The following is a 17,626-nucleotide window of genomic DNA, read 5'->3' on the forward strand; positions in this document are numbered from 1 at the left end:
CAGAATCATGGTGTTAATTTTGAGCCATAGTGGATTCTGGGTTCTGTGCAGTCTGTATTAAGCCAAAGAAACCAATGGTCTTGCTCTCATAAAATTTTACTCAGAATGCAGCTGCAAGGTGCAATTGGAAACTGAGATCAAGCTCATGTCCCTACCAGTCCCCTTATTATGATTCTGTACAAAAGTGACATTCCAGACAGGAGTTCTCATGGCCTAATTTCATGGTCTTGAATGCTGTACAGAATCACTCTTACAGTTGCACTTTGTCAGCAAGAGAATACCTGTACGTAGCACTAGGCTGCCCTATTTATTCTTGTTTAATGTCTGTACGCTAATTTTTGGTTTGTAACCTTTATTCAGTGAGGAAGATCAGCTCAGACCATTTTGTTTTGAAAATAAAATATGTAACATTGTGTCCTTCATACAATGGTGTCTCTGCTCATGTACTTGGTTGCACTGTTTGTGCTACAATCTAAAACACGGATGTGTTTGCACTGTTGTTAGCGTAGGCCATTTTGGCCAGACAAATATGGGTTGTTGACGGCAGCCCCAGAATTTCCATATTGTGCTATCCTACTTGGAACCCGTCAGTCTTTTGTGATGACCTTGGGAAATAAGGTACTGTAGGTAGTGAATGCCTGGATAAGGTGGCCAGTCAGCTGTGTGTGTGTGTGTGTATATATGTATGTGGAATTTGGGAGTTATTATGCAGACAGACTGAAGGGCCATAGTGAGAATTTGGCCTTTTCAAAATGACTGTAGAATCAGATAGCCCCAATGTGTCAGGACCTCTGTGCTATGTCACATGTGAAAGGCTGATGAGACATAATGCCTGATTGTAATTGCATTGGAAACGCTTTGCATTTCTGTCTGGTGACTCAGAAGTCACATTTTACAAAGCATTTTTCAAATTCCACGATTGCAATTCAAATTCAATGCTTATTTTGTAATGCTGTATTGGAGCTTTTTGTATAGCTGTGGATACTGAAGTAGTTGCATATTCGCAAAGATTTTTGGGTATAAATATCAAGAAGCACAAACAATTTGAGGGATATGTAGCCCAAGTCTGTGGAGGATATGACTTGGATATATGATATTTATTTGTGATGTACACAAGACATCTACATAGCATATCTGCATAGGTTGCACATCCTTCTCACCTTGCATATAAATTCTCACTCACTGTCAAAATATACATTGTCATTATACCCCTGTAACATATTCATCTCCTCTAATTGTTTCTTGCAGAACACGGGTGCGAAGTGAACAGCGATGACTGACAGGAAGCAAACCTGAGACGGCTGTCACTCATCACCCGGGGCCAAGTGAGCGGATCACCTGAGTGTCACAGACGGCATTTAATGACCCCGCGCTCTCCTCTCCCCTCTCCCGTTATCACCTCAACAGCCGGGGACCCCCCCCCCCCCTCCTGCCCCTCTCTCCCCTGCTCCACCCCACCGACCTGTCAGCTGAGACACTGGCTCTAACCGCAGAACTTGGGAGACGAGACTTAGCGCAGAATTAGGCAGAGCTAGCAGCCCCCCCGCCCCCCTCCCCTCTGAAGCAGCTAACACAAAGCTGGCATGCCGGCACGGTTCCAAAGCTCTCCACTCAACAGAAGTTGGATTATTTTATAAGATTGCCCGGGCTACTCTCTCTCTCTTTCGTTTGGGGAGCGGGGTAACGTATTTAGAGAGGCATTTAGAGAAGGCTCACAAAGGAAGCAGCAATGCGTCTGCCCGTGCTGTTGACACTGCAGGCCGTGTGGGCCGGCCTGTGCCACGCCATGCAGAACTACCCCGCGGCCTGGGGACACTACGACGTCTGCAAGTCGCAGGTCTACACCGAGGAAGGCCTGACCTGGGATTACATGGCCTGCCAGCCCGAGGCAGCCGACATGACCAAACACCTGAAAGTAACACTCGACCCTCCCAACATCACATGCGGAGACCCGCCCGAGACATACTGCGCTTTGGTGAGTCTAGAATGTTCTTGGATATGGATGGGCTTATTTGGCACTTCTGTTTGATTTATGACATGCGGCTTTTTCACTCTATATGACCTTTAAAGTTCAAAGATTTCACTATTGCTTAAATACTAATGCATTATTGTTGTCGGGGTGTAGTTGCACACACACACACAAATACGCACATGCTTTTCCCCTCTGCATAAATGTAGTGAATACAGAAATGTTGGCAGTTGGCCTCACACCACTATTCATATTTTTTAAATATGGGATGGATTTTATTTTAATATGCACTCAAGAAAAGGGAAAATTAACTTGTTTGTGAATTGCGTAAGCTAGGGGGCTTTTAATAATGAATAATTTTCTAGCCTGTTTTGTATTGAGAAACACCAAATGCATTTTTGTTCATTACTATGCATCACTACATTACTACATAGTTCTATGTTTGTCTACAGGGAGAGGTGCCTAATAACCTAAAATCACATAAAAGTAGAATTGTGTGGAGCATTTCAGTCAAGGCAAAGCCAAAACATTTGAATTAATTCATTTAATTTTGTACAATGATAGAATGATATCTACTGTGCCATTAAAACAGTATTTGCCCCTTCCTAATTTCCTCTATTATTGCATATTCATCATGCTGAATGGTTTCAGATCTCTAGACAAAATGAGATAATAGAAAGAGGTAACCTGGCTAAACGCAAAACATTTAAGTTATTATTTTATGTATTTAATGAAAGAAGTTACCAAACAGGCCCCTTGAGGTTAATAATTGGTTAAACATTTAGCAGCAATAACCAAATGCTTCCTATAATTTGGCATCAGTTTTTTGCATTGCTGGGGAGGAATTTTAGCCCACTGTTCTTTGCAGAGCTGCTTTACTTCAGACAAATTAGTAGTTTCTTGAGCATGAACTACTTGTTTCAGATCCTGTAGAACTTGACTAGGCCCCTCCAAAACTTTAATTTAGTTTCTTTTCAGCCAGATGTTGACTTGCTTTTGTTTTGGATCATTGTCTAGCTGTATTACCTAATTACGCTTCAGCTTCAGCTCACAGACAGATGACCAGACATTTTCTGGAATAATTTTCTTGTACAGGGCAGAATTCACCACGTTTGACTGTTGGGATGATGTTCTTACTTTGAAATGCTGTGTTTGCTTTATATCAGACATAATGGTCATCCAAATGGTCGTCCAAGAAGTTCCACCTTTGGCTCATCTGCCCATAGAACATTATTAAAAGGGTTGGCAATCATCGAGGTGCTTTTTTGCAAATGTGAGATGAGCATTGATGTTTCTCTTGGTTAGCAGTGGTTTCCACCTTGCTACTCTTCCACCCATCCGATTTAACCCCACTCCAAGCCCCCAACCCTCATTTCTACACGTAATTTTGGAGATTTTGGAAGGGATAAAGGGCCATTGCTTCAGTCTCTCTCTCAGCCTAGTCTCTTTCTTTTGTGTGGTGCCATCAACACTGACCTTAGCAGAGGCCTGCAGGTCTTTGGATGTTCTTCTGGGATCTTTTGCGGTGTCCTGAATAAGTGGTTGCTGTGCCCGTGGACAAATTTTGACAGGCCAGCCACTCCTGAGAAGATTCAAAACCATTTGGAGATAATCGCTCTTACTGTGGTTCGGTGGAGTCTGATGGTAACATTCAATATGAGTGAGGCTTAGATTCAGTAGGGCTGGCTGCAGTCTTGCCTGGCTGTGTTCAGTCAGCTAAATCTAATTATCATTTAAATTAGCTTAATTACTTGATTGGTTGAGAAATGTATTTTTTCATTAAATACATGCAATAACCATTTAAGTAAATGAGTTTTGTGTTTTCTCAGTTTCTGTCTAATGTCACATTCTGACAAAGGATCTGAAATCATTCAGTGTGACAAATATACAATAATAAAGGGAATCAGGAAGGGGGCAAATACTTTCTTTCACAGCACTGTATGTTTCTGTAATGGTCATGATTGGAATCTTGTAAAATACACGTTTGCTCAAAGGTATTCCTGTCGGTTTTGAACAAGGCCATTATGATCAGCATAGCATGCTTTATTTGCAGCAGAACAGTGACAGTAAGTACAAGTAAAGCAAAGATTAGGTGTGCAGCTTGTTTTTGAAAAAGAGGTCAAGTTGGTAAAGCATTAATGTAGCTGCTCCATGTTTTGGCTTTGTACTTTCAAAGCCACAGTTAGTTGTCCACATTAAGTGACACATAGACATGAAAGCTGAATATGTCTTCAGTTTCTGTACTGTTCTGTCGAACAATGTATCAGAACGAATGTGCTCTTAAAAATTTCAAAAGCTTTTCAGAAAAATAAAGGAACTACTGTACTACTTGAGTAATAAAAAAAGACAGCAAGCATTGGCACAAGGATAAAAATATGGAGAGCGACCCAAGACCTAATATCTCATGTACAGGGGCTTTGAAAAGTGAATTATTCAATATGTTTGTAGCTAATGTGTTTTATTCATAGGTTACATTATTCAAACTTGCTTCTCAGGAGCACTTTTGAAATCGCTGACTCTCTGTGATAGGTTTTCAAGGTTAGAAAAAGGGTGAACTGGTATTTTTGAGGGTCAGCGTCACACTTGCATTCAGCCTCCTGGTCTCCAAGGACAGTGAACATCATATAAGCTAATGCGAACTGAAGCCAGTGTCTTTATTGGATGGAGGGAAAAAAGCCACCCATAACTGAGTGATTTTTGCTCTTGACCGAAGCGTGAAAAAGGGCTTCAGTCATCCATCAATAATCTCCTAGGCAGTTGTTCAATAATTTTACATTCTGTAAAAATGCTTTCCAGACAAAGAAAGTGCACTCAAAGGACCCTTATCCTTTACCAACAATCACAGCAATCGAGTTGCATTTTCACTCTTTACACCTGAGGAAGAGACTGCAGCAATGAGGAGGTGGCTCTTTATCCCTCCTACCAAAATCTCCAAAAAGAAGAACAGAGAAAACTGTTTTCATAGGTTCTGCAGAAACAGTATTGAGACCTTGATTTATGTTTGTTGATAAATTATGTTTTTTTTTTTTTTTGTCAAAATAACGTCTAGTTAATACATAAATAGTGTTACTTGACAGACATTTTATACTTTTAATTCAGTCTGGTCTGTCAATGATCCTAAGCTACTAACTGATAAATGTGATTTTTATTTTAGTTGTTAATAATTATTTTGCATATTAAAGCAACCAGAAAGAAAGAAAAAACACTCTCTTCACTATTGATTTATTTTCATTCTTTTTTGCACCCAAGTTCTCAGCAGAAGAGATCAATTTTTGAGCAATTAGCTGTGAAATGGCAACTAAAACAATACCAATATCACGATTATGTCAATAGCATTTTTTATCATAAGTACCGCAGTTATTTATGCAGGCAATTACCAAGTCCTTACACTGTGCCCTGTCTGAGAATTCAATCTGGTTAAATTGATTTCTGTCCATTGACCCTCAGGGCATATGGCTCTTTCTGCTGCCTCCGATTGCTTCCTGCGGTTGAGGCCGTATCAGGCATCTCTGCCTGCAGACAGGCAGGTAGGCTTATCTTAGGTCAAGTGCAAACCTTATAAATGCATGATCCCTGTTTCAGCTCAGCTGCCTGGGCCCATGACTCATACGTACAGCACAATCCATCCAGTGGACCTAAAGTTCCTCTGGGCTGTTGGGCTGGGCGGTTGCTGTGTTGATAGGAGCTGTGCTGCTCTGCCGTTTTCCTGAACAAGGCAGGATTCCCCCCTGTTTCTTAGCCGTTGTTCTTGATAGCCGCTGTAGTTAAGTAGTTAGGCTGCACGGGGGACCCTGGAAATGGCGGTTATGTGTTATGTGTCACTGTGGGGGTTCCAGGGCCTTCAGACAGGTCCAACAGTACTCCAGGTTTTTGGGTGCACAGTGAAGCACCGAGACACTGGGTGGCCTTCAGCAGTTCATGCATTGCCTGTGTAATCAACATGATTTGTTTTTGTACATTTTCTTTGTGACGTATTAGACTGATAGAGTTTAATATTACGTAAAATGGAAAAAACCAGCAACATTTACAGAAACGATGCATGTATGATCAGATAGTCTTGAACAAATGCTGAAAAAATATGTATGACTAGAAAGCTTAGGCTGTCTCTAACTATTAACTATTAACTATTAACATTTATTAGTGTTTTATTTATCATAGGAATTTGCTGTTTGTGAAAGCGTGACCCGTTTGTCCGCTCAGTACAATTCAGGCAGGTGGTTTCTAGGAAGAACTCTGTTGTGTGTTAAAAACCCCAGCAGAGATACCTCTTGGAATGGGGCATGAGCAGGCCTGGGCATTGTGGTCTCCAGACGTCAGATTGGGGCAGAGGCAGGGGGCTCCTGTGAAATTATCTGCAGTTAGCTTTATCCCGGCCGCAGTGAACAGCCAGGGGGAGGTTGAACAGAAGACCTGAAAAAGAGCCCCCGGACGGAAGTGCTTGTTTGCGCGACTGTACGGTTTATGGCCAAGAAGTGCTGATGACGGGTGAAATGCGAGCCCTTGAGTGCTGCTATGGATTTCATAGCCAATCAAAACTAAATTAGGAAACAAAGAGATTATTAAAAAGTCCTCCGTGCACCAGCACTGGCATAATATTATGAGACAGTCATTAAACGCATTCCGCAGAGACTCGGCTGATCACTAATGCAACATTGTCTTAATTAAAGGTTCATCTTGCCATGTGAGGACATGCTACGCCTCCCTCTGTGTGCGACGCCGTTTAAATGTTTCCCCCTCGTTTCATTTATTTAACCATGTTAAATGAAGAATTAGAGGATAAAATGACTCTATTAAATAAATGTGCTTGGAGCTTGGTGTCTTCTCTGAAATATACAGAGGAAGGAAACGTATGGAAGGAAACTGAAATGTATGGGTTTCGCGACAGGGCCTTGATGGCTTCGCGGGACAATATTTGAATCTGTTTAAGAGAGTTTTCGCAAATAACACAACTAATAAGACTCATTGTTCTTCTGCTTTTTCATATTTTGATATTCCATTTTGACCTTTCATAATGCCATCTCCTAATATTATACTGCACTGACTGGCAGAGAATATTTCAGCTCATCGCACCTTCCTCGAAGAACCGATATTCCTCAGGTGGTTGCAAGTTGACATTTGAGGGAAATTAGACTGCTTTCAGCAACAATACGGCTTGTTTCACATTTAAATACGCATTTAAATTCAGGAATAAAGTGAAGTTTCTTTTTTAAGATAGTGTTGTTTCAGACAAACAAATGGTGACATTTCATTTTAATCAAATAGTTTATTCATACTGTATTCATGTGGAAATTTTCGAAATAAGCTAGTAGGCAGCTTTGGAAAACTGCTGACTTCTCTGAATAAGAGTGGACTCACGAAAATATTTGCATTTTAACTATATTGAAACGTAATTATGTATTCAGTGGACGTTCACAATGTAATAGCCTAATGTATGCTGTCTGTACCAAACTCATTCCTTTTCTCTTGTCTCATCAGCAGTTCTTCATTTTGAAAATGCAGACAAATGTATAGTTAGGAAACGTAATATGAAAATGAATGAAAATAAAGCAAAACAACAATTACGAGAACCTAAGCGGACATAGTAGTTATGATGCTCTTTTCAGGAATTTCATATTTAATGTGCGGGCCATATAAAATGCTTCATGACAACAACCAGCCCAGAAGGAAATCCTGTTTACACTGGAATATCACATTCAATGAGATGTCTTTATGAAATATAATGTCCTACATTGCACTTGAAACGTCAAGATGTCAGTATCAGGCGTATTACCAGCAATCAGATGCTTGTATTTCACACTAAATTAAAATATATATATAAGAAAGGGGAACACAGTGTGATAGTCCATAAATAAACCCGGCTGTCAAAGATAGTTGATGCTGATCACAGACTTGACAGAGGCGGTGCTGTCGGCGTTTGAGTGCACAGCGATAAAGCTTGCATGAGCGCAAGGCAGTAGACTGGTGTTTCTTTTATATATATTTATAAAACCTCCATCTTGAGCCCGGGCTCTCTTGTCCATCTGCTCTGCCAGGCACTAGAGGAACCCATTAACACGGTGACAGGAAATTTCCACATTTTAATTTTAATGGCGTGTCCCTGCCCGGCCGCGCTCGGACACACACCTCGGCATCTGCGCCGAGGCGGGAGCTGCCAGTCCGCGCGGCACCGGAGAGGCTGCGGCCACTGACCGCCGCGCTCCGCCCCCGACAACGAAAGGTGACCGCAGAGTCACGGCAGATTGGCCGCCGATGACATCACGCCGGCTATTTACAGGACACGCTCATTACGAAAAATCCGTCAGCCGCCGTTGCCGGGGTCGGGGGCGCGGGGTGCGGTGGGGGTGGAGGCGGCGTCAGCTACTCGCTACCGGAGAGCCACCCACCGGACAGGTGTTCTGTCACGTAGATTTCAGCGCCCGGCGACATTAACTGAGCGCTCAAATTTATCTGCGCCGCAAGCGCTGGCAGGAAGTTGTATTTCCATTGTACCTGCAGAGCGTGTCTAGCAGATATCCATCAGGGCATAGGCTGGGCGCCATTCAGTATATTCTGCGACAGTAAGATTAGAAAGTAGTTTCTCAGGTCAGTGTCCCATGGCGTGTTCGTGACACGTTTTGTCAGTGTTTTTTTCTCCTTGTGGACATACCAGCACGATGACGAAGGTGACGGAATCAAACTGTGGAAAGAAGCATTATCTGACCCACACATTGCCATTTTTTACAAGGTGGGCAGAGAAGGTATTTGAACCTGAAAATAGCAGAAAACAATGAAAAACTGGCAGCAGCTGCCACCTTTATACTCCAGCTATTTGCCTTTATACTTCCTATTAAACATATGCAGTTAAAGAAAGTGGTTTCTCCCGCGTCTTAACTTTCCCAGTATTCCTTAATGGTGCCTTCGAGTTACTGTGACTACTCAACTGTGACATTCGTTGCTATTATGAAGCATATCACCTTTACTGAAATGCTCACAAATTATTCCCTTTGCTATTATGCGCACATGGCACTGAATCAGCAGTGTTACACAGTATTTTGCTTTCCGTGTTATTTCTTAGACACAGGAGATATTTAACCTAATTCCATTTGGCCAAGGTTTTCTTTTTACGCCCCCCCACACTGGTTCTCCCTTGCTGTAATTCAGAATGAACTCGGATCCCCCTCCTGGCAGTAGGGCTTTTGTTACATTTCACAGTTCATCACGCATGGAAAATTATTGGTTGAAACCATTTCTGTATACAGCTTCCAAGAATAGCTGTAATACAGAAGTAGCACTTCTTAAATAGGGCTTAGGGATCCATCGGCCTTAATTGCTGCTACTCCTATCAGGCATCCCTATCCTTCTTTGACAGTGCTATTATATGTACTGCCTTTCGATAGAGACAAGGGCTTGGACTTGTCATCAACTGAACTAATATGTCTTACATAACGTACCGGAGCTAAACCCAGACACATTCACGCACTCACACGTACTTACTCTGCTGCAGTGGATGACAAATTGGGATAAGGGGGTCCTTTGTTTGATTTATTTTCGGTGGCATGTTAATTCGCTCATGAAAAGATTAATGCCTGCATTTTAAATGGAGACATCACTGATCACATTCTTCATTCAGATCAATGCTCCGGGGTCACGGAGTGCATTTGAGGAGATGCGGGCTGCGGTGGTCGGGGGGGGTGGGGGGTGGGGTGGGGCTCTTTGATTCTGCATCGGACTACACGCCGCTCGATCTCAGTCACATTAACTACCCATTGGAGGAACGGCACAGGAGGAAAGATTAATGATTGTGTGTGGTCACTGGATGTCAAAACAAACCCATTTACTAAATGGAGAAAGGGAAAATGTATGGGTCACTTCGTTCAAGCGAAGGAACGATCTTATTGATAAACAAATTGATTCCTTTAAATGGGCAGTGGACTGCAACCTGGTGCCGTGCCCATCTGAGGTAGATGCAAAAAGTGAAAATAACAAATGAACAGGATGTAAGCTGTGTTTTCCCTGCTGATGGTGGAGGGCAGAGTAGAATTAATGGGCCTGTCCATTTTGGGGGCAAAAGCAGAAAACAAGTCTCTTTGAGGATGCAGTGCTAGCTTTCAAAGGGTGAAGAAGCCTTTTTCAGGGGGGAAGTTAGCACCTCACTCTTGGCCTGAAGGCCTTGCGCTCCCTCTGGGACTTCAGAAGGGAATAAGAAAGAGCCTGCCTGATGCTGTCAGTTCCCAGACAGCTCTGGATTACTGTGATTGACAGTTCAAAAAATACAATGATCTGTTGTGTCTGGCCTATGCAGTGTTAGGGAAATTTTAAATCAATAACAATGCTATCGGAACCTGAAATCAAATGCAAAATAATTCCCCCGGACTTCCTGTGCATAATGACATTTGCTTCTTTGATGAATTGCTAATGTGTTTTTTTATTGACAGAAACCATAGTCAAGTGTAAGAGCTAGATGGCGGACGGAACTGTGGTTCTCTCCTATCAAAGTCTATCAGAGATAGAATTGCAATACATTTCAGTGCAGAGAAGCACAAATATAAAATGGGATATTAAAGGGATGTGTCTGCGAAAAAAAATAGGATCAATCACATTCAGTTGTTTACAAACTTATGTGTGTGATAGAGGGATAGAAGATATATTTTGCTATTCTTCATACATAAAAGTTGTAGCTAATGCCGAAAAAATCTTTTAGTACTTCAGAACAATTTTTGTAGTCCTGCCTCATTGTGTTTTACAGTACATTATGTGGGAAGTGGGATGGTAGATGCTTTCGAGAGGTGCTTTCATTGACATGGCATTAATTCTTGGAATTGTGCAAACAAGTTCATTATCTCTAGTGGGTGGAGAATAGAATATCAAGCAGCTTGTGTGTTTTTCTGACACTGATATTATATCTGTACACTGGATGACTCAACATCTTCTTCACAGATTTAACTGAAAGCTTTTTGAAGTAATGCACATCTGCACTACATTGTAGACATTGTATCTGATTTCTGACTGAAGAGATTGCTAGGTTTAGTGTAGAGGTCTTTTAAGTAGTGCACTTACAGTATGACAGATGTACTGTATGCAACACTGACACTGGTTGCTTCATTTTTGCTGGCAGATTAATTGTGCTTGGGTATTTTTAGCTTGGTATAATTATTGCATTCACGTTTAAAAAAGGATTCACACTCAACAATTTTGAGTGAATAGAGGTTGATCCTGTGTTCACACAGCGAGCAACTTTTTGGCTCAATATAATTATAGCATTCACGTTTTAAAAAGGATTCACACTGAACAATTTTTAGTAAATAGAGGTTCACACAGTGAATAACTTCAATGGATCACTGAAGTGTACTAGGCTGAGGGAGGGGCAAAAATTATCCTCTTAGTGGTCTCGTCTACATTTTTCTTTTTTGGCATACAGTCAGCTTCAGATTTATTGGCACCCTTCATGAAAATGAAGAAAAAAGGCTACATATCATATACAACACAGGTAATAATCTGTATAGTATGCTATGTTCAAACATATGGGTAAGCAGTGTATCTACTTTTTTTCAATACATTAACTCTCATGTTTCAATGTTTTTTATTAATGTAATCTATTCTTTTCTGACAAGCATAGGCATCAGAATTATTGGCACCCCTAGCAATTATAACATATATAAAATCAAACAAATCAAGTTAAATTGGCAATACAAGTTTTTATCTAATTTAGGTATTCTCTATATCAGTATAAAAATTGGGTTATAAGCACTGTCAATTCAAAAGAGACAGATGGTAATTGACCATCACAAGTCTGGTAATGGGTACAAAAAACACATAAACAGGTATACATACCATTTAGCAATGTAAGGGCAATGTAAAATGTAAATCACATGTAATGCAGGGACAGCTCTAGAAGATGGCCAATGGTGGCCACAGCCACCCCTGTTAAATGCTTGTCACCCCTGTTCTCTTTTAAGGGAGAAGTTTGAATATCCTTAAAGTGATAACGCCACCTTCAATATGTCATGTCAAAACTAGCGTAAAATATCCAATAATTGCCGTGCCATTCATTTCCTTCAACAAGCAAATGCAGCAGGCACTTGGTTATTTTTCAAATAGTGCGACACTGGCCACATCATGCATATAAGACCCCTGCATCCCCAAAGTTGCACAGTGAAAATATAGGCTACATATATGATATGTTTTATGACTAGTGTTTTTCAGATATTTCTGCTCTTTCTGTAATTCTGCGTAGCCTATTAGGATTTGTCTAATAACTAAAATCAGCAGTTAATTTTCTGACTCACTCCATGAAGAGAAATGAGCAAGCTAGTTTTTACCTAGCTACTTAGCTAGCTAGGTCTGCCATGTGCAGTTAAAATGGATATGGATAGCTGTCTAGTTCAAGGAAGCGGCCATTAGCAAGAATATGATCGGATCACACAGTGCAATGGTTGGATAACTTTCTTTCTTTCACGTCATATACCGATACTTCAGATAGCTTAATGTGTGTGTGCTTTACAGGGTCTGTATGCACTGGTCAGAGTTAACGTTACATTATTATTTTAATTTCTTGTGGCTTTCTTAAATGTTTGTCTGCTTGATGCTTCTGTTGGGTGTCAACATTTATTGGCTTTAGGTAAACTCTCTTTGACCTGGAGCTTAGGCTATATGCAAAAATGTGACTTCCCTCCTGGAAGAGATGAGCGTTAATTTTAGGTTTCATGGTATTAGCTTCCAAACTATATGTTTGTATAGTATGCTCGGTGGTGCAAGACAAAACAAAAACGTAAGCTATTGAACACTAACAGAGAGGACACTTACCTTTATACTATGTGCCACCCTCGATCTATGAGAGATACAACAAGAATAGTTTCTCCTGACTAATTTTCCTGTTGAACTCAATGGAATGAATATTCAGGAGAAAAATATTGTTGTATCTACTGCATATAGTATCTGGCACCAGCACAGTGGTTTGAAGCACATTTGATATCTTGGACCCTTGATGACTAAAAGCCATTTAGTCAACAAATGTGTTCCATAATGTATCAGCATAGTTTACCGCTGAATCTTGTCCCATTCCCTAATTCCCAAAGAGATAAACTCTCAGGACAACCTGAAAAGGAGATATCCAGACTCTGATGATGTTGATGGGTCACAAACATAAGGAAGTCACGGCATGCAAAGGATATGCAACCGAATACAAAACATGACTCATATTTGACTGTCTCAAACATTGAAATGGGGGACTACAAATAAACAGTGCTGTAATTAATACAAAATTGAATGCAACCAAAATGATATAAAATATTGTCCTTCAGGGTCCCATATTGTGGAAAATGAATTTTATCTTGCTATGAGGACTATAAAAGAGATGGAGTCATAAAAACACTGAAAGTATCAAAATCCAGTCCCCAAATAAATCCACACAATCCATATAAAGAAAATGTGCATTTAAACGAGCTGTTTGGAGTTCCGTGAATTAGTGACATCATAACGATACACTTCAGCACGGCCCACCTGGTAGTCAGAATCCAAGCCTCTGCACAGACTGCATTCAGTTAGCTGGAGCCAGCCATCCAATCAGAACAGAGGTTCGTTGAGGTCAATGAGCCTTAAAGACACAGTCACTAAAACAGCATGTTCTTGGTAAAGCTCATGAGAGGCGCTGGAGAATGGAATTTAAAACTGGATTTAGTACGTAAAAACCACACAAACACCTTCTTATGGATAACACTTGAAAATGCACAATATGGGACATTTCAAATAAGCCCTGAGTGCGTTTTGAACACGTGTGAATTGTTTGATTACAAACAGAGAAAATCTAATATTAAATCAGAAAAAGCTGAATAAAGGCAAGGTAATTCCACTCTTTTGAGCAGGGGTGTACGTACTACGATTTCATGGATGTGACTATTGAACTCAAACCATTCGAGTAATCATGAAGGCTGATAATCTAAGATAAATACATTCTCTCATTTGTTACCTACTTCCCATGAAAAAATCTGTTTGATGAAAAGTATGAACAAGTTATTTCAAGCTTTACTGTCTGTGTAAAGAGTGAGAGCAAGTGCTGAGCAATTCATTTTGTAAACAAAATCAGCATTCTACAAAATTTTGTACTGAAAATAATTTTTTTTGTATTTTTTTGTATTTTTTAAAAAGTGATTTTTGTTTAAAATTTTATTCATTTACATATGGTGAATAAACATATTTATAAAATATAGTTCTTAATATAATAATTCATAGAACATAATAACTTTTAATATAATGTTTTATAAAAAGAAACTACACAAAACAAAAAGGTAAACCAATTACGGTTAAGTACAATGTCAAGGGTACAAATGTAGTTCCCCAACTGGGATTTCAGCTTTCATGCTTCTTCGTGGGCTAGTGAGAGTTTGCACCATGCGATACAGTAATAATACGTATTTTATTTATAAGGCAATAGTAATGCGCATTGCTGTTCCATAGTGGTGGAATCATTTGCCAGAGCAGCACTTACTTAAATGCATGTTGTTTAATTAAAGAGACAAAAACAAGAGGCTCTCATTAATACTAATTTGAATATAAATTTTCATTGACGGTATAAGTGAAACCACTGCCAGACCAATATACCCCCCAGAGCCTCCCTTTAATAATTAAGACTTATTGATTAGCTGCATTTCTTGTGGGAAATGCAACAAAGGCAAAAAAAAAAAAAAAATGTGAACGTGCCAAGGTGTAGTTACAGAATTGCTACCCACTGATTGCAATCTTTAACAATTTATAAGTTTGAGACTCATCTATATATGGAGTCCACTTGAGGATGGACTGCAGTGTCTGCAGGTCTACCTCCTGGAGGCTGAACCCTTGCATGTCTGGCATTTGAACCAACAACCTTAATCATGCTAGTCCTCAGGACATGAAGTCCGTTTTTTTAATTAGCAGTCACTTTTATGGTTCAAATTAATGAAGCTTCTAAATCAGCTACATAGCCTCCAATGTTTCTTTGTTTTCTATTTGGTTAGAAACTTTTTGGCTTCACTAATTAATCTGAATTTAAGTGATCTCCTCACCCTCTACCACTCCCCTCTTCTGTAAGTGTATGCTGGCACTGTTCATATTTTAAAGGTGCCACAAAAAAAGGGGAAAAGGAAAATCTGGATTTATCAATGTGATGCAGGCCTACCTTCAAATGTTGTGCACACAAAGGCCTGTACTCAATCAACATTTGTCCCTAAGATTGACAAAAAAAATACACTCAAGGGCTGCTTTTATCAATGCATAATTCACTAAAGTTGCAAAGCCATTGGGGAACTTTGTACTGGCATGTAATTGTGAGTCAAAGATAAGGGCCAATGCTCATTGAATCCTGCAAGTATGTTACACATGAGTAGGCACAATAGGTGACTAGGGAAAGAAAAGTTCAGTCTGCAAATCTCAATTGTAAACCTGTTGTAGATTTAGCATTGTGCAAAACTAAACTCTCTCTCTCTCTCTCTCTCCCTCTCTCTCTCTCTCTCTCATTCTACTTAACTGAAGCACATCAAACAGATTAAAAGTGGTACTCATGGATGGGCTCATTCATATATGTTACAGTGGTGTGCAAAAATGTGGGTGCCCCTGGTCAAAAAGCCTTTTACAAATAGTATCTAGGTGAGCAGAAGCGAACCTGACTTCTAAATGGTCAAAGTTAAACATGACACAGTTCTTTACATTTTAAAGCAAGATAATAATGTAAAAAAAAGGGAAAGGGCCCTGAGCAAAAGTTTGGGAACCCTGTCAGTTAGTTCTTTGCAACTCCTCCTCAGGCAAATATAACAGCTTGTAAATGCTTCCTGTAGCTAGCTAAGAGTCTTTCTATTCTCACTTTTTCCCCATTCTTCCTGCCAGAACACCTCTAGCTCAGAAATATTCTTTGGCCTTCTTGCATACATGGCATGTTTCAGATCTGTCCACAGATTTGCAGAAAGGTCTCATGTTTAACTTTTTACCATTTAGAGTTCAGGTTTGCTTTCAGTCACGTGCAGATTCATTGTTAAAGACATTTAAACCAGGGCTGCCAAAACTTGCTGCAATTTGCTGTTTATATTCTCTCTATTATTAGAGGGGCAGTTCTTCCAAAAATGAAATTAAGGTACAGTATCTTTCCACTAACCCAGAGTACTGTCTATTCATCCAGATAGTTTTGCTGTGAGGATATACATTGAAGTACTTAATTGAAGTATTTTCAATAAATTAAGTTCTGTGGTTGTCCGTGTGTAACTGTTGTGTTGTATTTGGGAAAGAGACGTTGTTGATTTTTTCACATGTACATTTTCGGGTCTTTGAGGCCACAAAAGCTAGGTCTGAGCTGAGCTACAGCAACTATACACAAAACCCATCAATTCTCAGTGGAACTATCTGGATGAATAGATCATACTCTGGGTAATAAAGGTAAACATACCTTAATTTCATTTTTGGGTGAACTGCCCCTAAGTGATATAAAACCAGTTTAGAGCCAAATGCTAATCTAATGTAGAACACTCCTTATATAGTACCATTTATTTCCTCTTTAGATGTGTCTTAGAAACCACTGAAGTGATTAGTTTTATTCTCAATTTAATGAATTATACCCAACTAATAATCCTAATTGGTTCTTCTAAAGCATTTTTTCACAAGCCATTCCTCTGGTGTATGTAGAGAGGACAGAAAGCGTTTTTTTTGTGTGCAGTCCGTCCATATATAGCCTTTTAGTGCAATCAGCTCATCTAACATGGAGTGTTTTTTGACCCTGGGGCCTTCATTAGCGTTCCACTAGAGAGATGTGTGTGTGTGTGTGTGGTGCTGGCAATTACTGTGCACGAAGCAGAGGAAAGCTAAAGGAAGAAAATCATTTAATGACTCTAATCAAAAATTAATTTAGAAAGTCTTACTGTTGTTTTACCTTCTACTCCTTTGGCCCTGTGTGGGCACACTCAAATCTTTCTCAGACACTTGTAAAATAAAACTAGTCTATTGATTCATATATCATATGTTGATTTATTGTGTAATATAGATGGCCCAATTAGCCAATGCCCCTGTGTTGCTTATGTGTATTATGCTGATGGTGTACAAATTATAAAGTGTTAAAGAGGGAACATGAATTATATTTTTATTTACTTGTATCAGTGCAACTTCTGCCTTTTTGTTGCTAAATTTTAAATAACGCAAAGCTGTGAAAGTAAATAATATACTGTAAGTGAACAAAGCAATGCTTGTTTCTAACATCTATTTTCATTAATACAGTGTTATAGTACTGTAAACTGAAACTATCTTGTCAGTTTATTTGGTACTGTATAATACTTTATATCCAATGAAATGGTACAAATGAACTATTTCTCTGAAGTAATTTTGTAATTTCACAGCAATTAAACAATACTGGCTGATAAACCTGTCCGGTGTAAAAATACAATTTGTTCGCATGGTTTATGTCCTCAAATTAGTCTGACCAGTTTCCATTCATTTCCCTAATTTTGCATCATTGTTTCCCTGTCCTGTTCTGACCCTAATCAAGATTTCATTGGCGGATTTAAAATAATAAATTAATTACACATACATATATTAGTGAACCTATTAGTCAAAATAAATATAATGTTATGTTGTATTGTTTTTGTGGTTGAAAAATAACATTTGTTAAGTAACATATTTTGTGTCCTCTTTACTGATAATGGGAAAGCCACATAATTGGCTCATTAG

General features: G+C 39.6%; 1 protein-coding gene across 2 annotated transcripts in view; it reads left to right on the forward strand.

Moving 5' to 3' along the window:
* Nucleotides 1-1,652: 1,652 nt before the first annotated feature.
* Nucleotides 1,653-17,626, forward strand: part of ntng1a (netrin g1a) — a 107,591-nt gene continuing 91,617 nt past the window's right edge. For both annotated transcript variants that reach the window (XM_061240069.1, XM_061240068.1), the window contains exon 1: nucleotides 1,653-1,975. In XM_061240069.1, coding sequence (XP_061096053.1) covers nucleotides 1,730-1,975 — 246 coding nt within the window. In that variant the 5' untranslated portion in view covers nucleotides 1,653-1,729. The remainder of the gene's footprint in view (nucleotides 1,976-17,626) is intronic.

This window comes from Conger conger, chromosome 4, assembly GCF_963514075.1.
Source record: "Conger conger chromosome 4, fConCon1.1, whole genome shotgun sequence".
Classification (NCBI taxonomy): domain Eukaryota; kingdom Metazoa; phylum Chordata; class Actinopteri; order Anguilliformes; family Congridae; genus Conger; species Conger conger.